The 27032-nt window shown below is 42.6% G+C and overlaps 1 protein-coding gene across 1 annotated transcript; it reads right to left on the reverse strand.

The window, feature by feature from the left end:
• Positions 1-16502: 16502 nt before the first annotated feature.
• CCL19 (C-C motif chemokine ligand 19) lies at positions 16503-18415 on the reverse strand. The gene is made up of 4 exons (XM_069101890.1): positions 18240-18415; positions 17395-17521; positions 16999-17092; positions 16503-16809 (listed from the first exon to the last, which is right to left on the reverse strand). The coding sequence occupies exons 1-4, from the start codon at positions 18289-18291 to the stop codon at positions 16789-16791; spliced, it is 294 nt and encodes a 97-aa protein (XP_068957991.1). The 5' UTR covers positions 18292-18415; the 3' UTR covers positions 16503-16788.
• Positions 18416-27032: the final 8617 nt, after the last annotated feature.

A 27032-nucleotide genomic window follows, 5' to 3' on the forward strand; every position in this document is an offset into this window, starting at 1 on the left:
GACTTGTGGAGGTCAAGTTATCAAGCATTTATTAAGTGCCTAATGTAAAAAAAGGAAAAGACAGTCTCTGGCCTCAGTCTAACAGTGCTCCCAATGCTATGGTGAGAGGCGAGGCCTTCCCAGCCCAAGGAACAACCAGAGAAAAGGCACAGTCCTGTGTGGGAGGAACAGCAAGACCATCTGTGAAGGGCTTTAAAATTCAAACCAAGGAGTTTATATTTGAGCCTAAAGGTGATAAATAGGGAGCCATTAGAAATAAAGGAGTGATGTGCTCAGACCTGTGCTTCAGGAAAATCATTTTCTCAGCTCTCTGTGGTGGGAGAGACAATCAAGGAGACCTGTTAGGAGGGTATTAAGTGACATGATCTGCCAACTAATTGAACTAATGGGGGTCAGAGAGAGTGTAAAGTAGAGGATGTTACCAAACTTCTCTGAGAACTTAGGTGACTTGGAGGATTGGGGAGCTGTCCTCAGAAATGAGTAGAAGTGAGAGGGGGGTGTTTCTCCAGGATGATTGATTGAGAGTCTGTTGTGGTCAGACAGAATCACATGCATTTGGAAGATGAGCAGGGCCGGACCTCCTCTCTCACATCAGTTTTTGTTTTTCTGGTCACAGTCCAGTGATTTCCGACGCCAGTCCTTTCCCCTTCCTTCTCCTACCTCCCAATTAGGGACATCTGATCTGTATGGGATATTTGGGGTTCTCAGGTCCCACTGCATACCTGTCTCAGAGAGTTGGGATAAGAGTGGGGAAACAGGGCTCGGGGACTTTCCATCTTGGACTCAGATGATGTGGAGTCATCCAGGGAAAGGAAGCCTTGGTTCCAATTCCCACCCTCCACCCAAGGCCTTCTTAGAATCTGACTTAATTAAAACCAAATTCATTTCTATTTGTTCTAACTTAACTCTAAAATTCTTTTTCATGTGGGGCCCAAATCCACCTCAAACTCATTTCCACAAGACAATCTTTGAGCTATTTGAAAACAACAATCAGGTCTCTCCTAATTCTTGTCTCATGCAGCCTTCACTGGCTTCTTATAAAGTCGGCCACAGTCTCCTCACTGTTCTGGTTACCCTCCTCTGGAGGGATTCCAATTTGCCAATGTCCCTTTTAAAATGTGGTGTCCAGAACTGAACACAATACTCAAGTGCATCGAGATTATTGATCCCCTTGGCCTAGTCATTTGATTAAATACAGTTAACTTCCAGAAGACATTGAGCAGAATGTTGAGGAATTAGAATTATTATCTAGGCACTGGAAATAGGATCAATGTGGGGACGTTACAGAGTGATGTATTTCCACTTAGTATAGGAAAATCAAGTTGGTAAAGAAAGGAACTTTAGATTAGGGATCGGGGGACCTGCTTAACTCCACTTCTACTACTAACTTCTTGTGTGACCTTGGACAAATCTTTGAACCTTTGAGGGTCTGAATTTCTTCTTCTATGGAAGGAAGGATTTAGACTAGATGATGTTTAACAACCCTTACATCACTGACGTTTGGGGATTCTGGGAGAACTGAATTCTAGTCTCAGCTTTGCTTCTAATTCAGTATCTGACCCTTAGGAAATTTTTTCTCTACTCTGGGGTTTATTTCCTCGACCTTTAAATGAAGAGATTAGGCTAAACATTTAGAATCTTTCTGGCCTTTATATCCTTTATACTCTTCCTCACATCATCCTTGTGTTCCTCTGAGGACAGCTAGGTAGTTCAGTGAATAGGAAGACCTGAGTTCAAATCTTGTCTCAGTTACTTAACTATCTCAGATACTTGTCTCACTTATTTATATCGGGCAAGCCACTTAACCTCCATCTGCCTCAGTGTGATGCAAAGGTAAATGGGCAGAACCAAGAGAATAATTTATTTGATAACAACAATACTATAAAGACAAACAAGTTTGAAAGACTTAGGAACCAATAGAAAGACAATGAAACCAACCACAGTTCCAAAGACTCATATTGAAATGTACCATCTGCCCAGAGATAGTTAGTCAATAGCCTTAAAGTATAGATAGAATATAGGTGTGTATGTATATGTATATATGTGGGGGGGGAGAGAGAGAGAGAGAGAGAGAGAGAGAGAATTCAGCTAGGTCACTCAGTAGATAGAGAACCAGGCTGGGAGTCAGGAAGACTCATCTTCCCGAGTTCAAATCTGGTCTCAGACACTTACTAGCTGTGTGACTCTGGGCAAGTCACTCAGTCCCATTGCCTTCAAGATAGAATGAGATAATATTTGTAATGCTCTTTGGTTTTCCTTGTTTTTTTTTCCCCCCTCTTCTTTCCAGCTTATTTTGTCTTATTTTTGTCTTTCAGCATGTCTTTTCAGAGGCTATGCTTTATCCTGTCTCTGAATGAAAAAACACTGAATATTCTTTTCTCCGTCTCTCCAATTATATCCCTTACCTTCAGATCTACCATCTTGGATTTTCCTTTCAGTTTCTATTCTCCTCTCCTTTCCATCCAAACTCTTCTCATGGGATTCTGCCCAATTCACAGGATCCCAGAGCTGGAAGGGAGTCCAGAGGCCATTTAGTGCAACCTTTAACTGAACAGGAATTCTTTGTACAATATTCCTGAAAAATGGTGTCCCCTAGCCTCCTTTTGAAGACCTTCAGTAAAGACACCCTTCCTCATAAGGCTTCCCATTATACTCTTTGGCAGCTCTGTATGTTTGCAAGCTTTTCCTTACATCTACTTGAACCCTATCTCCCTGCATCTTCAATTTATTGTTCCTGATTCTACGCCTTGAAGCCAAGTAGAAAAGTCTAATCTCTCTTCTAAAAGGGAATGGCTTAAATATTTTAGTATGTCTTTCCCAGCTCTCTTAAGTCTTCTCTTCTACAGGCTCAGCATCCCTAGCTCTTCCGATCCATCTCTCTAGTCATTTTGGGTTCTTGCTAGCCTGATTGCCCTCCTGCCTATGTGCTTCAGGTTACTGATGTCCTTCTAGCATTCACCTCCACTCTGCTCTTCCCAAAGTTGAGCCATCATATTTCTTTTTTTTTGCCATCATATTTCTTTTTTTTTTTTTGCCATCATGTTTCTTGAGAGGCAGTTGGGTATAAAGGTGGTTTGGAGGAAAGTGTGCTGGACTTGGAGTTAGGGGACACAAGTTCAAAAGCCTAATCCTAGTACTTCCCAGCTATGGACTTTACAGAATTTGGGGGTTGGAAGGGACCTTGGTGGTTATCTAGCCTAGCCCAGTTCTGAATTGGAATCCTCATTGTTGCTGTTTGTCCTTCATTCTCTCTCTTTCTCTCTGTCTTTTTTTTTTTTGCTTTTTTGGAGGGGGGAAGGCAGGGAAATTAGGGTTAAGTGACTTGCTCAAGGTCACACAGCTAGTAAGTGTTACGTGTCTGAGGTTGGATTTGAACTCGGGTCTTCCTGACTCCAGGGCTGGTGCTCTATTCACTGTGCCTCCTAGCCGCCCCTGTCCTTCGTTCTGGAAGAGGACCATGACACCAGAGAGGTGCTGCCATGACATGCAAGTGAATTGTATTTAAGTGATGGGGAGCTGTGCAAAGTTACCAGACTGACTTTCTCCTCCTGAGCCATCTGGGTCCAGTGGCAAGATAGGGATCAGGACAACTGGAGATGGCCCAAGATGCAGTGGGGGACGCTTAGGCTTTTCAAGCTGTCTTTAAAAGTCTCACTTTGACTGAGGCAAGGACAATTCAGCGATTAAGACTTAAGGCTCCAATGATTTAAACTTAATCAATCCTCCTTGTAATATACCTGACAAATCATCATGCTAACTGCCTGAAGACCTCTGGTGAAGGAGAACTCACTACCTTCCAAGACAGCCCATTTCATGTTTTGATACTTCCAATTGTTAAGAGTTTTTCCTGAAGTCTAACTTATGAGAGGGGTGAATGGGTGGTCATGGATGAGGGCAGTCCATGATCAATTTCCCCAAGTCACCTAATGAGATTGCCAGGTCTGGGCCATTGTGATCAGAAAACGAATGATTATCTGTTCTGCATCAGGGTCAATAAAAGCATGCTCATCCCAGAGTCAGTGTGTGTGTGTGTGTGTGTGTGTGTGTGTGTGTGTGTGTGTCTGTGTCTGTGTCTATGTGAGCAAAGGAGATAGAAAGAAGGAATTTATCTCTCCTTTCCTTCCCCCTTTCTCCCATCCACCAGGAAAAGCATTAGTGATATAGCAGAAGCATATATACATGTGTGTATATATACATTATATTTCTCTATCTGTATATATATATATATATACACACACACATATACATACACACATATACATATTCATATTTTTCTTTAGGCAGACATTTCTTATAGTGTTCCTAAATCTCAACAGTAATTGTTGGGGTGGGGAGAAATATGAATTTCATAGGTTGAGTGATGCCAGAATCTTACCTTATAACAAGAAAAGGGAGCTTTCCTGGGCAGCACCACATGGGTAATACCAAGACTGGAGAGTTCTCGACTTCCATAATTTAGGCACTGCCTTTGTTGAGGGAGAAGATTTCCTTGGCACTTTGCTTCTTGGAAAAAGAAGAGCATCCTTGGGGAGGCCAGGTAGGACAGTGAGTAAGAGCACCAGCCCCAGAGTTGGGATGACCTGGGATCAAATCCGGGCTCAGACACTTAGTATCCACCCAGAAACACCTGGCCATGTAACCTTGAGCAAGTTACTTAACCCCAAGTGCTTAGGGGCAGCCAGGTGGCTCAGCAAGTAAGAGCACCTGCTCCAGTGTCGGGATGACCTGGGGATCGAATCTGGGCTCTGATACTTACCACCAAACCCAGAAATAACTGGCCATGTAACCTTGAGCAAGTTACTTAACCCCAATTGCTTTAAAAAAAAAACAAGAGTATCCTTAGTAAATGATTGCCATGCAACTGAAGATCTAAAGCTATTATATGGATGGATGGGAAAGAGATCTGAACTTTGCTACCCTTATTGTTTTTTTGTTTGTTTTGTTTTTGAGGCAATTGGGGTTTGGCAGGGCAATTAGGGTTAAGTGACTTGCCCAAGGTCACACAGCTAGTAAGTGTCAAGTATCTGAAACCGGATTTGAACTCAGCTCCTTCTGACTCCAGGACTGGTACTCTATTCACTATGCCAGCTAGCTGCCCACTTGTTGTTGTTGTTGATACTGCTGCTACCACCTCTCTTATTGCTGTGAGATTCTTATTCTGAGTTGGTCAATTTTCATGTAGAGGCAAATGAAAATGATTTGTTCATCAGTTCCACAAAGTGTCTTTATTTTGTGGGGAGGGAATCAAATATGCTACTTGAATATTTATGCTCACAGGCACCTGTAAATCCTTTGTGTCTTTTGAATTTTCTGTGAAGGATAAAATAAAAGCTACTTTTGAAACCTCCATTTTAGGAAGTGCCCATGCCAGCCATACTTAATTCTAAACTGACCCAGTCACTCATTCTTTGGACTCTTCTACCTTGCCCCCGTGTAGATATAGTCCTCCCCAATACCCTTTCCAGGTACCTTTTATGTGTTGTCTTCTTCCATTAGAATGCAATCTCCTGAGGGCAGGAGCTGTCCTTTTGCTTCTATTTGTATTTTCAGCACCTAGACCAATGCCTGATGTATACATAGTAAATTCTTCATAAATATTTAATCTAATCTAATCTAATCTATTTGACACCCAATATCTCTATTGTCCATTGACTGCCTTTGTAGGAGTTGCTACCAGTTGGAGTTATTTTTTTAAGTCATATCTAAACTTTATTTTTTAAATTTTTTCCTCAATTACATGTAAACAAAAAAATTTTAATTTTTTTTAAATTTTGAGTTCCAACCTAAGCTTTATGTATATGACCCAAGTTCTGAAGCTTATTGGTATGGGACTTTCTGCACCTTTGTGAGAAGCAAAGTTAACAAGAGGGTGAGAGAGGAGAGCTCTGGTCTCTGAGAGAAACAATTATTAATATGGGGGAAGGGTGAGATCCAGGGTTTTTCCCCCTTTCTATTTTCTCATTCAAAACCTAGTCCTTGTGAAATTCAGGACTGATGATGAGATTAGGTTAACATTCTGCCCAGTCTTGAGGATTTCCCAACAGGGAAAGCTTAGTTCTGATTAAAAAACTAAGACCCTCTGTAGCAGCAAGCACCCCAAGCGTCCTCAGGGTTTGCTGCCAATACAGGTTCTTGGATCTGCTTTGTTAAAGGGAAGCAACTCAAAATGGGTTAACAAGCTTACTTTAATCAGTCAGACATATATCGTTTACCTTGTTCAGGGGAAAAAGGTCAGCACCCCGAACTTCAGAATATACAGACAGAATTATCAAGACAGAAACAGATCTAGTAGACAGATTTCAAACTGTCCAACCATTACATCCATACCCAGTCAACATCTGGGTTTCAACATCTGGGTTTTTTCAAATGGGGGGGGGTTGCCGCTCAGGACAACGGCTTCCCAGAATCCATATCAAATCACAGAACACTTCTCAAAGTGAGCCCCCAAAACAAAGCTACACATCAGGGCTTATACAGCCTTCTCCTGGCTCAGAGAATGTAACAACCTTCAGGACCCACTGGCCAATCAAAAAGTATCTACTGAAAAACAAGCCTCCCACCCCAGGCTCCAGGTGCACTTTAGCCTAGGGGCAGGGAAGATCTTCCAAATTTGCATTCCCATTACACCATCTTATCTAGATGAATTCCAGTCCATTGTTCAACTACCTAAGTGGTCTAGGTGGAAGTTAGCTCCCTTTGTATAGATTACTAGAGGCAGAATGATCTGAATGTGGAGATGAATCTTTTCATCCAAGAGTAACAAGATCCAAGTCATATCCCCTAGCCCCTCATTAAAATAATCCCACCTCTCATTATAATATTCATTCTCTCATTAACTGTTAACCAATCAGAGTTAATTTCCTCCTGACAGGAACATCAGCTCTCCAAGGGTATTTAAACATTCAGAACCTAGCCCCCAAGGTTCATCTCTGGTTTACTAGAGAAAGCCACTGACCTCAATCTTTTAGTTGTTTGTAGTTACAATTGATGAATTGATTATTGATTACCTAGAAACTATATCTCTTGGACTTTTCATTTGTAACATCTCTTACCTTTCTTTGGATCTCTTTTTTTTTTTGAAGGGGGAAGTCAAGGTCATTGGGATTAAGTGACTTGCCCAAGGTCACACAATTAGTGTGTCAAGTGTCTGAGGCCAGATTTTAACTCAGGTCTCCTTGACTCCAGGACCAGTGCTCTATTCATTGTGTCACTTAGCTGTCCCTCTTTGGATCTCTTGAGTCTCTTCTATATTCCATCTTCAAGAGAGATGATAGATGGTGCTACCCCACTTCAGGTTGCTGAAGGGAGAAAAGATTCTGGGAAGAACCTGATGTGAGAGGAACCTGCAGTCTTCATCATGCCCCCATCCCCAGCTTGCTACACTAGAGACTTCAGGGGATTTCCAGAATTTCCTCTCTCTTGGCTGAGCTGAGCTACCTTGTTCCCAATGGGAGAATACCTTCACTCTGTATCATCCGCTATATACTCTCCTAGGTATACTTTCTCTGATTTCTATTTTGCTATCAATTTGGATAAATGTGTTTCTTTGCTATTTACTTTGTGTGTATTCATTGTGGAATTCGTATCTAATGGGAAGTTGGTCAAGCCTTGAATATAAAGTCTTCTTGGAGTCTTCCTTTCCCCATTAATGAATAGCAATCAGAAATTTAGCTTGAACCTGAAAACTACATCCCTTAAACTATTAACATTTAAGGAAATATAGAGATAGTTCTAGCCTCGTACTTCCTCTCTCTGAGGAGAGGAGAGTAAGCAGCCTCTGCCTCCCATCTCCTGCTGCCCATACTGACAGGAATTAAAACCTCTCTAGGTTCAGAAGGCTCAGAGGGTAGAAACGTATCCTGCCTTTCTCTCAGCCATACAGGACATATTATGTCACAAGTGTGGAAAGTCTTCCCTACATTTGTTTTTCCTGGGTATTTCCCTCTGGGTAACTCAGGGTAGGGAAAAGAACCCCATCTGGCACCCCCAGAACTGAACAGACCCACATCCATGTGAGGGTGAAGGTTGCTTAAGGACAGACTTAGTTATACCTAAATTACTGCAGCAACTTGCCTCTTTTAACCTTTCACAGTTGTTTCTGGTTCTGACCTCGGGTTCAAACAGAACAGGTGTGATCACTCTTCTATACGACCACCCTTCAAATATCTGAAGACCATCTGCCCATGTTCTTCTGACTCTTCTCCAGGCTCTATGGTTATCCTTCCATAGTGTGACTTTCCCCATTGCAGTTTCAATATATTATGGGTCAGCATAAGAAATTAAATGGGAATTTTGGAGGGACCCTCAGATGACATGAAAAGGCCAGCAGAAGACATAGAGCCTATGACCAAGCTATGACCTTAATTCAAATTTTAAAATATGTTATTGTAAATCCTTCCCCCTTCCAAGAGAAAAAATAGAGACCTTTTCTCTGGTACAAAAAGAGGATAGAAAAATTTTATGCAGATTTTCCAGAACATGGAGGACTTCACACCCCTAACCACCACAATGTGGAAGGTTTAACTGTACATCCTTAGACTGAGTTTCATTATCTTTATATGGCATGGGTTCAAGGCCTTTCATTAGGGATATGATGGTAAATGTTTAACAATCAGCTGTGAAGGAGCCAGGCAGGCAATTGTACAATAAACATAATTTTAAGTTTAATCTCAATTATTAACTTTCCTTCTTTCCTTCTTTCTTTCCTTCTTTCCTTCTTTCCTTCTTTCCTTCTTTCCTTCTTTCCTTCTTTCCTTCTTTCCTTCTTTCTTTCTTTCTTTCTTTCTTTCTTTCTTTCTTTCTTTCTTTCTTTCTTTCTTTCTTTCTTTCTTTCTTTCTTTCTTTCTTCCTTTCTTCCTTTCTTTCTTTTTTGCTTTTTGGAGGGCAATTGGGTTTAAGTGACTTGCCCAAAGTCACGTGGCTAGTAATTGTGTCAAGTGTCTGAGGCCAGATTTGAACCTCAGGTCCTCCTGACTCCAGGGCTGGTGCTCTACTCACTTCGCCACCTAGCCACCCCTTCTAGCATGTTCTTAACAATAAATCAAGCCCTCCTTTGATTGAAGGGTGAATGCTCACGATGAAAACTTAACAATTGGAATTCTAGAGCCATTTGGAACTGGTTCCAGCACACCTCTGTCCTTCACTATCCTGGCTGTCATTCTGTGGCTTTTAACATTTTCCAGCTTATCAAGGCCCTTTTGAAACTGTAGTGGCCAGAATTACAAAGTATGCTCCAGATGTGGTTTGACCAAAGCAGAATCAAGCAGGCTTCTCTCTTTCTTATTCTTGGAAGCAGCCATATGCCTCTCTCAATGCAAACCCCCCCCCCCCCCAAGAGTGTGCTATTTTCTTTGGCTGCTACTTCATCCTATTGACTCATATTAAGCTTTCAGTCCACTAAACTCCCAGCTATTTTTCAGATTAATTGCTAAGTATGCCTCCCCCATCTTGTACTTGTGAAACTGATGGTGTAAACTGATTATTTTGGATTTAATTTTTTTTCTCCTGTGCAGTAGCAACCACACTGGCATACCCAGGATGGCTGCCAGCACAGGTTCTTATATCTGCTTTACTAGGAAAGATAACTTTTTTTTTTTGCTTTTTGGAGGGGAGAAGGCAGGGCAATTGGGGTTAAGTGACTTGTCCAAGGTCTCATGGCTAGTAAGTGTTATGTATCTGAAGCTAGATTTGAACTCAGGTCCTCCTTACTCCAGGACTGGTGCTCTATTCACTGCACCACCTCGCCTTCCGGAAAGACAGCTTTTTAAAATTACACTCACTAGTTCAGGGGGGAAGTCAGCACCCTGAACTTCAGAGAAAATCCAAACAAAGCAAACAGAGAAAATATAAGCAGAGAAATAAAGACCAATAGGCACAACTTTTTTTTTTTAAGCAATTGGGGTTAAGTAACTTGCTCAAGGTTATACGGCCAGGTGTTTCTGGGTGGGTGCTAAGTGTCTGAGCCCAGATTCGATCCCCAGGTCATGCCGACGCTGGGGCCAGTGCTCTTACTCTCTGTGCTACCTGACCACCCCTAGACACGACTTCTAATGCCTGAGATATTAGCACAGACCAACAGATAAATTTACCTGTTTTACCAAGGCAATACATACAGTTACCAGAGAGAGAAGCACCAACATCTGGGTTTTTCAAAGCCATGGAGGGAGGCCTCCTTAACAGCTACCCAGCATTTCATCTGGTCAAATCACAAGAACACTCCAAAGCAAAATCCTAACCTCAAGAATATATATCCTTTTAAGAGCCAGAGGGCATCACAACTCTCCTGACTCAGTGCCTAATTAGAAATTAACAAAAGGTGTGAAAGCCTTCCTACAATAAAGCTTTCCCTAAGCAAGCTTCCCTTAATGGGCTTCACCTGAGTTTGGAGAAGATCTTAAATTCCATTAACATTACACCCTGTTAAATTTCATCTAGATTAGATTCGATTCAACCCAAGGTGGTGGTGTGCCCAAACCCAAATCACATGCCACCTGATTTGGAGCCCACCATTAAGCCCCTTTATATTTGTCTTTGTCTCTATTCCCTGTAATTGCTTGAAACAGCTTAAGGCATAGTCCTGGGTACTGCCCAAGGCATAGTCCCTGGGTTATGGGACAAGTTTATTTTAAGAAGCGACCACCCTGTTCCGTTCCTTCTGACCAAGCAGGGTCCTCACCCCCTTTACCCAGAACATGACCCCTAGCCTGTCTCCATTACCCAATGACCCTCCACCCTGTACCCTCCACCCTGTTCTAGGAGGGACCTCCTTCCAGGAAAAGTTGCACCCTTCTACCCTTTCACCATCTTTCCAAATTAGCCCTGAGCTATAGATCTAACCAATGGCAATTCTTGGCTTCTGTACATCATTGCTTATGCTAGCTCCCCTCCCCAATTGTTGTTTTTGCCTTTATAAGCACTTCGTGTACCCCAATTCAGGGCTGCTTGATTTGAGTTTATACTCGGGCAGTTGAGCACTTAATAAATCCACATCTAAATTTATCTTGAACCCAGGTCTCAGCTCACTCTTATTCTCTGCACAACAGTGGCACAGTAGATAGAGACTTAGCCTGGTCAGGAAGACTCATCTTCCTGAGATCAAAATCTGGCTTCAAAACCTTACTCATGGTGTGTTACTGGGGAATTCACTTAACCCTGTTTGCTTCAGTTTTCTCATCTGTAAAATGAGCTGGAGAAGAAAAATGGCAAACAACTCCAATATCTTTGTCAAGAAAACCCCCAAATGGGATCATGAAGAGTCAGATATGAATGAACGATAACAACAAACAATGTTTTGACCTGCTAAAATCTTCTTGTATCCTGTCTTTCACTCAGTGTATTAGCTATCCCTCTCAGACTAGCCTTAGTTTTCTGATCTTTAAAATGGGCATAATACTACATATGCTATCTACCTGGCTAGCACTACCTAGTAGTGCTGGACTACTGGAGTTGGAGTCAGAAAGACCTCACAATTAGGGTTCAACTCCAGCCTCCAACACTAACTGTGTGACCTTGGGCAAGTTGCTTGACTCAAAGATGGTAAACCTCAGTTTCCTTCTCTCTAGGGCAGGAGTAATAATAGCACCTACCTCCCAGGGTTGTTATAAGGATCAAACAAGATAATATTTTAAATAAACAATGCTTTGTAAACCTTCAAAAACACCATAAACATGCTAGGAATTATTGTTGTATACACTATTACTTCATGGGGCTCTTGTAAGGAAAGAGCTTGGCAGACCCCAAAGTCACACATATTATTGCTGACATATCTGTATTTGAAAGGTAACATTCATTTATTTCCTATGACTTTTAGAATACCCAATATTCATAATTCATTCTAATAGATACATCTGACAGTCTGAGGTATACCCCCTAAATTGACAATTTTTTAGAAGACTGTTGTAGTTCATATTTCTATAGTGCTTAACAACACTTTCTTTGTTAAAAACAATAACAAATCTGAGAATTAGGTAGTCTAAAGATTATTAATCCCATTTCACAGATGAAGAAAACTGCCTAAATGACTCATCTAAGATCTTACAGCAAGTCAGTGTTAGAGCTGGGACTTAAAGCCAGATCTTTTGTTTTTTAAGTGTGGTGCTCTGCCCATGATTCTATACTAAATAAAGTGACCTGAAGTTTTACTCAGCCCATTTGTTGGTGAGTGTAGTGGGAGAAATGATAAATTGAGGAATCTCTGGGAAAAAGAGGCAAAAACTCTAAAGAAATCAGTCAATTCAGAACCCACAAAATGACCCAGAGAAGCTAACCTCCCTCTGAGGACACCCCAGTGGGCTGGCAGAAAGTAGTGCTCTGGGAGCCAAGCCTAGCCCCTCTTGAGCCAGAGGTTTTAGCCTCAGGGGCGGCCTGACCAGCCTCCAACTGGAGGGACTTCAGATCACCAGCAGATATGGAGATTTCCAGAATTATCAACACATAGATACTAAGGACAAAGTGAGAGGTCAGCACAGTGTGAACTTTGGGATTCAGTAGTTTGGGAGTGCTGCCAGCATTTGCCCCCAGAGTGAGAAGTGGCTGAGGTACAGCGGCCATGTTGCTGCCACCACATGGCTGCTTCAGAGCTCCTGGCCTGCAGATTGTAGGGGAACCAAGCAACCAGTCTGAGGGGTAATCATTCCTGCTTTAACCTGCTTGGATCTGGATTGCTGTCTAGGATGGAGGTCCTGGGGTGTGTGACCAGCTTGCCAGAGCATGTGGAGGCTTCAGAGAGGGCACCCAATTAATAACTTCCACAGCTGAGAAAAGCCCAGCGATTGGGACAAAGTTCCCCCGTCTGGTAGCAGAGTCCTACTGTGGCAAAAAGCCCAAAAGTCAAGTGATTGGGAAACCCACTGACCTGGAAAATAGATCCAGGAGAGATAATTTAAAAATTATTGGACTCCATGATCAAAAAAAGAACCTAGAAATTATCCTTTAAGAAATTCTCAAGGAAAATTGCCCTGATGTTTTAGAACCAGAGGGCAAAATAGAGGTTGAAAGAATCCACCAATCACCTCTTGAAAAAGATCCCAAAAAGAAAACTCCTAGGAATATTATAGCCAGGTTCTGGAATTCCCAGATCAAGGAAAAAATATTACAAGCAGCCAGGAAGAAACAATTTGAATATTGTGGAAACACAATCAGGATAATACTGGCTGTGGCAGCTTCCACACTGAGGGACTAAAAGACTTGGAATATGATATTCCAGAGGTCAAAAGAGCTGGGATTAAAACCAAGAATCACCTACCCAGCAAAACTGAGTATCATGTTTCAGTGGAATAGAGGACTTTCAAGCATCCTTAATGAAAAAACCAGAGTTGAATAGAAAATTTGACTTTCAGATACAAGAAGCAAGAGAAGCGTGAGAAGGTAAACAGGGAAAAGAAATCATAAGCCACTTATCAAAGTTGAACTATTTAGAACCCTACAAGGAAAAACAATAGTTGTAGCTGATGAAACTTTTCTCAGTAAGAAAATAGTTGAAGGGAATAAAAATGTGTATGTATATATAGGAGGGTATATGGGTGTATGAATACTTATGTGAATGTGTGTGTATATATGTGTGCAGGTACACATAGATAGAGGGCACAGGACCAATTTAATAGGAGGGGATGATACTTAAAAGGTGATATTAAGAGGTGAGAGAGGAATATAATGAGAGGAGATGGGGAGAGACAGAATGGGATAAACTATCTCATATAGAAGAGGCAAGGGAAAATGGTCACAATGGAGGGGAAGAACAGGAAGGCAAAAGGGAATGGGTTCACCTTATTCTCATTGAATTTGGCTTAGGGAGGGAATGACATACACACTAAATAGGGTATCTCACCCTACAGGAGAGTAGGAGGGAAGGGGATGAGAGGGGGGATGATGGAAGGGAGAGCAGGCTGGGGGGAGGGAAGTTGGAAGCACCCACTTTTGAAAAGGGACAGGATGGGGCAGCCAGGTAGTGCAGTGAGTAAGAGCACCGGCCCCAGAGTCGGGATAACCTGGGATCAAATCTGGGCTCAGATACTTAGCACCACACCCAGAAATAACTGGCCATGTAATCTTGAGCAAGTTACTTAACCCCAATTGCTTAAAAAAAAAAAAGGGACAGGATCAAAGTAGAGAATAGAACAAGAGGAAGGTGGGATAGGAGGGAGGGAAATATAGTCCATCTTTTACAATATATCCACTATGGAAATGTTTTGCATAGCTACACATGTACAACCTATACTGAATTGCTTATCTTCCCAGTAAGGGTGGGTGACAAGGGAGGAAGGGAATGAATCTGGAATTCAAAGTTTTAAAATAAAATGTTTAAACACACACACACACATATATACTATTATTAATACTATTTTACATATAACTGGGAAATAAGACATACAGGCACTGGGGCATAGAGATCCATCCACCATGCCCTACTGGAAAGTTGGAGGGGGTATGGGAGAAGATATGGGAGAGAGCAGATTGGAGGAGGGGATATCCAGTAGGATTGCTATTTTGGGGTGGTGGGTAGGGGAAAAATGGGGAGAAAATTTGTAACTCAAAATCTATCAGAAATGAATGATGTAAACTAGAAATTAATAAAGCATTTGATTAAAAAAATAAAAGAAATCGGTCTATTTCAGATATACTACTTAGTTGTAGAGTTTCTCTTCCTAAAACACAGATTCAACCATATCACTTTCCTACTTGATAAACCCCAAGGGCTCTCTATTACCTATAGGATCAAATGCAAACTAGTTTGTTGGACATTTGATGCCCTTCACAACCTGCCTCCAATGTACCTTAACAGGTTTATTATATATTACTTTCCTCCAGGGACTTCACAGTCCAGCCAAGCTAGCTTTCTTACCTTTCCTCCTGCATGACACGTCATCACCCATCTCTGCGTTTCTCCGTGGGCTGTCTCCCATGTCTGAAATGCATTACATGTATCCCTGCACCTTTTCTGAGTTCTAGTTTCCTTCAAAGTTTGTTCAGGTCTCTAGATGATGCCTTTGCAAATCCCCCACCAAAATTATCTTGTATTTACTTATTTAGTGTACATTTATAAGTGTACCAAATAAATAAATACAAGGCAATTATTATTATTTTTAAAGTTTGGGCAGCTATGTGGTGCAATGGATAGAGTGCCAGGTCTGGAGTCAGGATCCAGCCTCAGACACTTACTAGCTGTGTGATCCTGGGCAAGTCGCTTAACTCTTTGCCTCAGTTTCCTCCTCTGTAAAATGAGCTGGGGAAGGAATCACAAACCACTCCGGTATCTCTGCCAAGAAAACCCCAGATGGGGTCACAAAGAGTCAGACATTTCTGAAAAGACTGAACAACAAAAAATTTTAAGTGCACACGTTGTCTCCCCTTATAGCAGGAGTTCTTAATCTCAGAGTCTCCAGACCCCTCCAATTTAGATTCTTGGGAGGTATTTGAATATGGAAAAAAAAACAAAAATAAAAAATCTTAATTTCAATATAATTGGTTTCTCTTATAATCTTATTTATCTAAAAACAATATTCTGAGAAGGTAGCCACACCAGCAAAGTGGTTCAGAGGCTCACGAAAAAGGTTAAGAATCATTACCATGTAGAATACAAGCTCTTTGAGAGCAAGATTTGTTTCATTTTTCTTAGTTTCCCTAGTGCCTGGCACATAGTAGTTTCTCAATAAATGTGTATGGGGTTGGAAACAGGAAGAATTTAGAACTCAAAATTTTAAAAATGAATGTTCAAAATTGTTTTTTCATGTAATTGGAAAAATGCACATGGATTAATTGATATGCTGATTTGGAAAGGTGTCACATAGAGACTTCTTAGTTTTAGAAGCCTCTGTCCATTCCTAGATCCATATCTATCTAACTTCCCCAGAATTCTGGTTCCCCTGATTCTATCCTCAGGGAAGGCTAAAGAAATCTTTTAGTGGCCTTGGCCAATAAGAAAATAAAGTCATTCTGGATTGGTTTTCAAGACTTTGCCCTGGAGATCAGACTAAGCTATAGACCCTTTTAAAGGTTTCCTCCAAGTCTCATAGATTTGCCTAGTTCCCAGATAAGCTGTATTTTACTCATCCCAGTTGCTGAATGTAGTGCCAGAAATTCTTTTACTACAAAGCAAGGAATATCAGGGTAAAAGGGAAAAATAAGATTTTTTTTCCAGTCCTTTCTCTTCAAACTGGCTCTTTACTCTCCTCTTCTTCCACATTTTCTATTTATATTCCTTTCTTCTTGTACCTTATTGCTTCTCCAGATCCAGGGGTCTACTAGAGCCAGCTGATATTGGCTTGGGAAAGCCAGTTGTTAAATTTTCAATATGACCATTTATACCTTGAAAATCATCAGCAAATTCTACAAGCTAGGGCTTGATTTATTATTCTGTTGACCATCTAGACTAAAGAAATTGATGAAGAAAATATTAATAATTTAGATTAAACACAAAAATGTGTCCAGCTTTTTCAGAAAGACAGTTGTTAAACATTTATCAGAACACCACCTTAACCCATAGGACAAACACACTGATAGACAAATAGAAGACAAAAGTGATTTATTTAAAGTCATTCCACTTCCAGCATCCCATCCTATATTAAATGGCCCCAGAGTCTGTATTGCACAGCCTTGCATACTCACACTCAAACTCACAGTTCAGAAACTACTCTCCTGTCCTCTCCCCCCCAAGTTCAATTCCAGGGTGGACCTGAGGGCCAGATTCCTGGGTTCTCTTTCCTCATCAATCCTGGGGCATCATGATCTCCTCAAACTGGTTGCTGGATCAAATACTTCCATCCTGACATCCAAATTCTTTCCACATCTCGTCTAACTGCTGTTGCGGTTGTTCTAAAGGAAGAGAAAAAAACATCTGGGCTTACTGGGTGTCACTGAAGGTCAGTAGCAGTTGCTGGGGGTCACCTGATGTTACTGAAGGGAGGAGACTTGAGGGGTGTGAGAAGAAGGGAGGATTGAGACCTGGATTGAATTTGGGAAGGGGTGGGACTAGGATTGAGAGCTGGATGGGAAGGTGCTTACCTGGGAATTGCTTTTATCCAGTCTCTTGATGAGACGTTTCACCCAGAGCCGGTCAGGGGGAGCACAGAGCTGGTAACCTTTTTGTGTAGTGAACCTAGGGCAGAGGTTGGAGGGAAATAAGCACTCCCTTTCAGGTTACAGATGCATCCCCCAATTCTGATAAAGGGGCAGAGAGGCACAGGTAGGTGTAGGGACAAGGCCAGAAACCAAAACAGATAGCGAAATTGCAAGACGTTGGGGTGAGTGAAGTTCATGAGCAAGGAATTTTTTTTTTGGCTGCAGATGTGGCTTTAGAGTGACTGGAAGCAAATGGGGCCATGGAGAGTGGACCAGGAAGGGGAGAGTGGAAGAAGAAGGTCAACGCTATGGAATAGACCCCAGCTACCCCTCACTCACACTACAGCGGACAATCGGCAGCCGTTCTCTGGGCTGAGCCGGCGGTAGGCACACACTATGTGGCGGGGGATGATGAGGTTGGTAACAGACAAGCAGCAGTCCTCCGCATCGTTGGTACCGCTCCAAGCTGCGGGAGGAATTCGGAGGGAGCGAGGGGTGAGAGCAGGGCGAGGTGCTTAGGGCCCATCTCGCAAGGGTCTGGTTCCGCAGCCACTAAGTCCGTACCCCAGCGCAATCCACTTCAAATAGAAGCCAAGAGGAAGGCTGGGAATCCAAATGCTCCCTACCCCTGCGATTTTCCGCAGTGGTCATCATCCCGGTCCCAGGACACCCTAATTGTTTTTTCAACAGACCACGAAGAAAATTTCGAGGAAAACTTTGGGACAAAATGTCCAAGAACATTTGTACCCACTGACACACTCTGACAGAGGCAAGGAAAGACAAATATAAACACGGAGACCCACCTACAGACATATAGAAAGTTATAGACATTTGCACCAAGACACAGCACACACATCTCTCTCTCTCTCTCTCTCTCTCTCCACACACACACATGCACACAGTAGGCCATACACACTTATTTTTTTAAAGTCTCTGTGCCTCGGTTTCCCTATCTGTAAAATGAGAAGGTTGGATTAGATGATCCCTAAGGCTCTTTCCATTTCCGAACCTACGATTCTAAATCCCACATGAACATAATCACAGTTACACAATGAAATCTTCACCCACAGACCTATGGACATAATCAGAAGCAGGATCAAACTCCCACACAGACAGTTGTATATTCCCTGTCCTCTTTGTCCATTCATTCTCAGGTTTGACAGAGAGAGGTTCTGCTCCCTTACCTAGTTCGCTGGTGCAGAGAAGGAGCAGGCTGAGGAACAGGAGGGGTCTCATGGTGTCCTCTGAGCAGATTTCCCAACAGACAGTGGATTGGATTGCAGAGAAACCCACAGGACTCTGCCAGGGGCCAGAGAGAGAGAAAGAGAGAGAGAGTGTGTGTGTGTGTGTGTGTGTGTGTGAGCCTGGGTGTGAGTTCTGAAACTTCTCATGTGGCTTCTATTTATGTCCCAGTGTAGACTTTCGTTTTGTGTCCAGAAATCCCGCCTCCCCCTTCTCCCTTACTGTGCCCCCCTTCTTCCTGCTCTTCTTTCCCATGGTCTCTCAACCCCAGTTGTGAGTCTGGCAGTGCCCCTCCACTGGGCTGAGCTCTCATTCTTAGGAAATCTGGACTTTGTCTAACAATGCTATCCCCCTCCTTTCTCTGTTCTTCCCCCTTCATTGAGAGTGAGCAGTCTGTCCCCATACCCCTGTAAGAGGATACATATATTACCATTTTCTTCTTCATCATTCCTCTGAAGTCTACACTGGTAGCACCATGGAGGTGTACCTACCCTGTCAGCCCTGTTGTGGTGGTGGGGTATTTGTACTATCCCTTCTGGTGGCATATAAGGACCAAGGATGGAAGGAATGACCTTGTGCAGGAATAAAATTTGAAAGAATCAAGGCTAAAGAGCAGAGTTGAGGGATCAGAGGAGCAGGGTTAGGGGTCAAGACTAAAGGTAGTGTTGGTCAGGGCTATAGAGTCAAGGTCAGGGAACCCAAGGTTGAGAAGTGAAGGTTAGGGAGCCGTTGTTGGACGAAATCAGTGTTAGAAATCACAATTAAGGTGCCAGAGTTAGCACTATTGGTTACTTGGTGGAAATAAATGTTGAAGGACTCAGATTTGTTTTTTCAAATTTGAAGCTCCATTTCTCCTTTGGTTGTGCTGTTCTAGGGATATGAGAGAATAAGGGAGGCAACCCCCGAGCCATCTCCTCATATCTCATTCCCTCCCTAATGGCTGTCCTGGAGAAGGGAGGGAGGAGTGAAGGAGACAGCATGGATCCTCCTGGAGCTGGCTGACATGGAGGCCACTTCTACTGTTAGCCTCCTTCCTTTGGATTAAAGTAGAACCCAATGAGGTCTTTTTGAAAGCTCTAAACTACCATCACATTTTGTTCCCAAATTTTTAGGGTAAACTAGCTTACTTGTAACTTACCTGGAATAGTGTTTTTTGGGGGGTTGGTGGGAGCAGGGGAAGTTGTCTGAGGGACACCATTTTGGCCAGGGTTGTCCCTGCCCCCATTCTATCCTCTAATTCACCTCTCCCTCCCCCCACTCCCCACCCCTGTGACCTAGCAATTGCCTACGGGGTCAGATGGAACATCATCTGGGAAAAAGGGGAGACACTCAGGCCGGAAGCCCCCCTTCTTCTATTCCCATCCTGGGAATCAGGAGGGGAATTTTGGTTGGTGAGGGTCTGGCCAGCTTTACAGAACAGTAATATGATGGAGATCTGAGAAAGTCTAAAAAAGGAGGGGAAGGGGCAGCTAGGTGGTGCAGTGAGTAGAGCACTGGCCCTGGAGGTCCTGAGTTCAAATATGGCTTCAGACACTTGACATACTTACTAGCCATGTGACTTTGGGCAAGTCACTTAGCCCCAATTGCCCTGCCCTCCCCCTCCAAAAAGAAAAAAGAGGCAAAAAAAAAAAGGAGGGGAGGTAGCCCTTGGTAAGAGATCCCTCTCCCCCAACCCAGGGAGAGACCCTCCACACCCTTCCCCATCGATACACAATAAGGATACAAAGGGAACATCCCTTCTGAGCTCTGAAACCCTGCTCTTTTTCCCAGGGGGACAAAAAAGACCCCATCCTACACTGACAGTTGCCTTTATTTCCCTTTTCCTACCTTCCTCAGGTGGCACATCAGACAGAGTAGAGGAGTTGGAGTCAGAAAGGCCTGAATAAGATTCGGCCTTGGGCATCTTCCAGCCCTGTGACCTTGTGTGAGTTATTTAACTTCTCTCAGCCTTTGTCAGTCAATAAACACTTATGAAGTGCCAGACTGGAGCCACAGAGAAAGGCAGAAGACAGTCCCTGCCCTCCAGGAGCTCACAGTCTAATGGGGGTGATGACACTCTGCATCCAAGATGAATGAGAGATAACCAGGGGAAGGCACTAGAATTAAGGATGGATCAGGAAAGGATTCTTGTAGATTTTAGCAGGGACTTGAAGGGAGCCAGTCAAATGGGGTGTATCAGCAATGCCATATTCACAATGCCTATAGAGATTACAAATATGCTGATATAATTATCCATTACAAAATACGTCATGTTTGCCATATGAGGAAATAAACTAGAAAATTTATTAAGATACCAAAAGACTGAGTCCCAAAACCAGAAAGTGAAAGCCATCAGAGTAGTTATGACATTGGCACAGGTAGATAAAGTAGAAAGCACCCACATTTTCAAGCCTTTAAAACAGAACAGGCTACCTCAGGCAAAGGTCCTCCTCTCCCCATGCACAGCAACCACCCAGCGTCCTGGAAGCGCACTCCCAGCAGCTCCGGCCCCTGGCAGTCCTCAGCAGGAGTCCTTAGCAGAAAGTCCTTAGCAGTTCTAACTCAAAAAGGGCTTCGCGCTGCCACTGCCTCTGCTGCTGCCGCCGTCACCACCACCGCCAGCCAATGCAGGAACGCTAGCTTGGCTTCCGCTTCCTCTTGCTCCGCCCCTTCCTGCTACGTCAGCAAGTCCAACGGGGCATGGAAGATCTTTAAATCCCATAACCCTTACATGGGGACAATGAGAGCACCTACCTCACAGAGATGCCTTGAAGCTTAAATGTAAAGTGCCTTACATATCCTAAACTACTGCATAAATTCTAAAGGCTGCTGCTGTTGCTACTGCTACTGCCACCACCACTCCTTCTCCTCCTCCTAACACTATTGTCATTACTACCAAATAATGATTATTTTACTACTACTACCACCATCATCACTAACTACTACTATTACTGCTGCTACTATAATGACTATCACAACCACCACTATTAGCCCTAGTACTACTAGCTAGTAATTACTACTATCACCACTACCACCCCTACTACTAACTACTATAACTACTAACAACTACTACTACTACTACTACTAACTACTACAAAGATGACTATTACTAACTACTCTTACTATTAACATTAACCACTATGATGATGATCACCACTACTACTACTAACTACTATCTCTATTGCTAACCACTACTAACTACTACTAGCACTGAAACTAACAATAACTACTACTAACACTAACTACTGCAATAATGATTACCACAACTATTGCTAACTACATGATGACTACCATGTTCTATGGGTATGAGAGAATAAGGGGGGGGACTCCCGAGCCATCTCCTCATATCTCATTCCCTCCCTAATGGCTGTCCTGGAAAGGGGAGGGAGGAGTGAAGGAGACAGCATGGATCGTCCCGGAGCTGGCTGACATGGAGGCCACTTCTACCATTTAACTACTACTACCACCACTATTAACTACTATTATTACTAACCAATTACTACTACCACCGCTACCACTACTAACTGCTACTACCACCTATACAATGATGTCTACCACAACTATTACTATTAGTACCTCTATTGGCACTAACTACAACTACTAACAATTACTACTGTTGTTACTATTACTACCACAAACTACCACTTCTACCACCACTACTAACAATTACTGCTACTACTAGCAGTAACAATAGCAACTCTTATTCCTACTCCTCCATGTGCTTATATATGCCCCAAGAACCCTCCTTCCCTCTTCTTCCTTGTTAAGACTTGAAGCCCCTAAAGTCCTTATTTATCCCATTGAAGGAATCTTGGTTCTAGCACCAGTTGATGCTGGTTCATGAAGTTGTACAACTGAGCTATGCCCATGAACTTAGGCTTTAAAAGGTGCTACAATGGGGAAACTGGAGAGAGATGGTCAATGGGATCACACATTAAGAACTGGAATGAGCCTTAGAGGCCATGTAGTCCAACACCTTCATATTCCTGAAGCATGAGTGACTTGGCCGAATCCATACCAGGATTAAGCGGCAGAACCCTGGTTCTCTGACTTTCAACTCACCTTCTTTCCATTGTACCTGTTACCTCTATCTCTTCCAGGAGACAAGGGCCATACCAAGACACAGACTGCATTCTCCAAAGAGAAGCACATATGTGCACTTAGACATACACTTAGTCACTTCAGTGAAAAATCTTTTCCATTCTGACTTTCCAACATCTCTCCTTTGTGTCCTCTTTTCTCCACTCATATGGCTACCATCCTAGTTCAAGCCCTCATTATCTTTCACCTGGACTACTGACTGGCAGTCCCTGCTTTAGTTCAGGCCTCTCCTCCCTCCAGTCCATCCTCCTCCGCTCAGCTGCCAAAGGGATTTTTCTAAAGCATTGGTCTAACCATATATTTTAACCATATGTTCTAATCATGTCAAACCCTCCTGCCTCTCAATAAACTCTATTCAGTTGGTTTTTTTCAGTTGTGTCCAACTCTTCATGACCCCATTTGGGGTTTTCTTGGCAGATATTGGAGTGGTTTATAATTTCCTTTTCCAGTTTATTTTACAGATGAGGAAACTGAAGCAAACAGGGTTAAATGACTTGTCCAGGGTCACACAGCTAGTAAGTGTCTGAAGCTGGATTTGAACTCAGGAAGATGAATCTTCTTAACTCCAGGACTGCCACTTAGCTGCCCCAATAAATTCTAATAGCTCCCTGTTACTTCTAGGATCAAAAATATAAAGTCCTTTGGCATTTAGAGATTTTCATGACCTGGTCCCTTCTTACCTTTCCAGCCTTTTTATATTCCACAATGCACTGGAGACTGACCCCCTCAACTTGACTTCTTTGTTTCCAAGGCTTCCTTCTACACTCAGTTCAAAGCCTTCTGCTAGACTAGAGGCTTTTCCTGGTTCCCCAATTTCAAATGATCAACTTTCAGATGATCTTCATCTATTCTGTATATGATTGTACCTAGATATTTATGTGGTATCTCCTCACTGGAAAATATGCTTTTTGAGGGCAGGGGCTGTAGCTTTTGTTTTTACCTTTTTCTAAATATCCCCAGTGCTTATCACAGTGTGTAGCATGCAGTCAGTACTTAATAAATGCTTCATAAATACCTGATTGCCTGACAACACAGTCCTAGGGATGGCTGTAAAATGAGGCTTCAGGTCAACTTCAAGGAATTTATTTTGAGTGGGGAGGGGGTTAGAGAACAAGCTAGAAGCTACAGGAAGCTGAGCTGGCAGCAGTGGGTGGATAGACCCTCTGCCCCCTGGATGTTGAAGAGTTTCTAGTGCAAGCCTAGAACTTCAGAAGATGAAATCAAAGAGAAAGGAGATCTAGAGCTTCACTGAGGAGCAAGCCTACATCTTGTCCTTCACTGGTAATAAGACCTTATACTTACCAGTTCAGTTCTTACTATCTTCTACTAACAACTACTACTTCCACTAACAAATACTACAAACTACTACTACCACTACCACAACCATCACTACTACTACCACCACCACCACTATTATTCCTACTACTAACACTACTACAATGATGACAACTACCATAACCACTCCTCCTCCTCCTACTAACACCAACAACTTACTACTAACATTATTACACTCAAGCCTCACCAAATCCCAGTCCTGGATTACTCTGACCATCTTTCCCTTCTACTCCTACTCTTCCCTTTCTACTCCTGCTCTGCTGCTGCATGGAGCTATAGAAAATTGGGTAAGTTTATTGATTGGGTCCACTACAAATATATGTTATCTAATTTCAACTGGGTCATCACCTCAACAAGACAATCTTTTACCCCTTCCTAAATGGTTCTCTCTATCCCACTCCCCAAAGAGATGGTTCCAAATCTTCTTTTCTTTCCTTAAGCCTCCCACATCATCCCCTTCCTTACCCTTTCAGTTGAGGATCTAACCTCTTACTTTACTGAGAAAATTAAGCCCCCTAATTAGTCCTCCAACCTCAAGTCTCTCTCTTCTCCAATTTATCCCATACACAGGCTCTAAATTGATTTTCCTAAAGTACAGGTCTGACCACGTCATCCCCTACTCAATATTAGCTCCCAATGTGTTTAGGATCAATAAAAACTCTTCTGTTTGGCATTTAAAGTTCTTTTCAACATGGTTTACAACCTACTATTCCAACCTTATTCTAGCTTACTTCTTTTCCTGAATGCTATAGTTTGGTCCACTATCCCTCTTGCTGTTCCTCATACAAGGTACTCCCTCTCCCATCTCTACATTTTTGCATTAACTATCTCACATACCTGGAATGCATTTCCTCCTCATCTCTGTTTCTTAGAATCCTTTATTTCCTTCAAAACTCTGTTCAAAATACCACCTTGGGGAGAGTACAGGACTTGGATTAGGAAGGCCTTAGATAGAATCCTGTCCCAGTAATCACTTACTAGCTGTGTGATGCTGGGCAAGTCACTTAATCTTTCTTAGCCTCAGTTTCCTCATCTGTAAAATGAGGATATTGCAAGCATCAAATGGGATTACATGTGTACAGCACTTTGAAAACCGTTATGCACTCTATAGAAATGCTATTATTAAACTATTATTATTAAATATATTACCCATTATTAAATATATTAATATATAAATGCTGCTTATTATTAAATATCATCTTCTTTTTGAAGTTTTTTCTCATTCTCCCAGCTACCAGCACCTTCTGCCCCTCAAGTTAGCTTCTTTTTATTTTATATATACTTATTCATGTATATATTGTCTTTCCTTATAAGAATGTGAGGTCCTTGAGGATAGGGATTGTTTCATTTTTATATTTGCACCTCCAATACATGGCATTAGTAGGTTCTTTTTTTTTTAGGGGGGAGGTAGGGCAATTGGGGTTAAGTGACTTGCCCAAGGTCACTTGGGTGGTTAGTTTTTTGGGTAGCTAGTTTTTTTGTGTTAAGTGTCTGAGGCTAGATTTGAATTCAGGTCCTCCTGACTCCAGGGCCAGTGCTCTTTTCGCTGCAACACTTAGCTGCCCCCATTAGTAGGTTCTTAATATGTGGTTTATTGATACCTTGACTTCTAACCCCAAAATATTTCCCCACATTGCACAAGAGGGCTTCACCCAGGCTAGTAAGGCAAGGCAAGTAGTTCAACAAGCATTTATCAAATGCTTACTATGTTCCAGGTATTGTGCTAATGCCATATGTTTTCATACATTGAGTCAGGAGATATTGGATATGCTCCTGAAAAAGATAGGATTCACCAGAAGGAAAACTGTTTCAGGGCATATACAATGGCTGGGGTAGCAGAGAGAGGTATGTATACAGATGTGCTGGAAGAATATGGAAAGCAAACCCCACTTGGCTGCCTTGAAACTCTCATATCTACCGTTGGGCTTCTGGACACTTGAACTGTCAGAACGTTTCCCTGTGACTAGGGTTCAAGAGAGATTTGTCTAGGCTTAGGTGACTGAACTCTGTGGGCTTTGAATTGTTTCTTGTGGGGTGGAGAATATTAACCTTCAGGCAGTCACTCTGCCTCAGAATTGTGAGGGTATGAGCCCCTGGAACTCAGAATAGAGAACTTTTAATCTGGGACTAAGAGAGTTTTCACTTCAAAAAGGGGCTGATTCCTGAGCTGTTCCTCAGGTGTTGGTGGGGAAGTGTGGATGTGTATGTCTCATCACATAAGGATGTATATGACTGTATGTGTTTTCTGCTCCTATGACCCCATATATATTGATAAGTGTATCTAGAGGGACAAGCTGACTGTTCAGTTGATAACAGTCAGTAGTAGTAGTAGTATTTATCTAGTGGTTTTAAAGGTTACAAAACACTTTCCATATATTTTTCTCATTTGAGCATCACAATAACTTCCTGAAGTACATAGCTGTTTTATAGATGATGAAACTTGAGATTCATGCATTGAGGATGGATGAGGAATTTCATGGTCACTTAACTAGTAAATGTTTGTAGGATAGTCTTGGATACCAAGACTGGTTCTCAATCCACCATGCTACACTACAATTTGTCTACTTGTGTGTGAATGTGTGTTTGTGTATGAGTGTGTATGTAAGTGCCTTTGTGTGTGTGCCCATGTGAATGCCTACAGCCCCAGGGACCTTCCAGCGAAGAATTTTTTCTCAACCTCCATCTCCTATAGGATACCAGGGAGTATTTAGAGAAGGGGTTACCCGATTAGCTAGGTGGCACTGTAAATAAGAGTGCTGGGCCTGGAGTCATAAAGACCTGAGTGCAAATCCAGCCTCAGACACCACCTGTGTGACCCTGAGCAAAGTCACTTAACCCTGTTTGCTTCAGCATCTTCATCTGTAAAATGAACTGGAGAAGGAAATGACAAACCACCCCCATTATCTTTGCCAAGAAAACCCCAGATGGGGTCGCAAAGAGTAGGACATGACTGAACAATTACTCCTTCAAGGAAAGAGAGAGTATTGGGAAATGTAATTAAGGGGGATTTCTAGTTATAAGGTCAACATCCATAAACACACCAGAAGTAACTATTCAGCTCTGGAAGGATCGTACAGACTCCGAAGCCTGGGACAGGGTCGGGAACGAAGACGGGAACTGAACGAAACACCCGCGTATGAGTGACTCAGTCTAAGCCTTGGAAAAGTCCCGACCCGTGGAATGCAGCCTTCTGCTCCTTCCACCTACTTCCCCCCAAACCCCCACCCCCATTTCCCGAGGGAGGTGGGGGGTGCAGTTGTACTGTACTCCCGAAGGTTGAAAGAGAGACACCTACGGACTCTGCGGTGGCGGCAGGAGGG

The sequence above is a fragment of the Petaurus breviceps genome, unplaced genomic scaffold, assembly GCF_028583685.1.
Source record: "Petaurus breviceps papuanus isolate PSGF00001 unplaced genomic scaffold, PetGlider_PUasm1.0 520, whole genome shotgun sequence".
Classification (NCBI taxonomy): domain Eukaryota; kingdom Metazoa; phylum Chordata; class Mammalia; order Diprotodontia; family Petauridae; genus Petaurus; species Petaurus breviceps.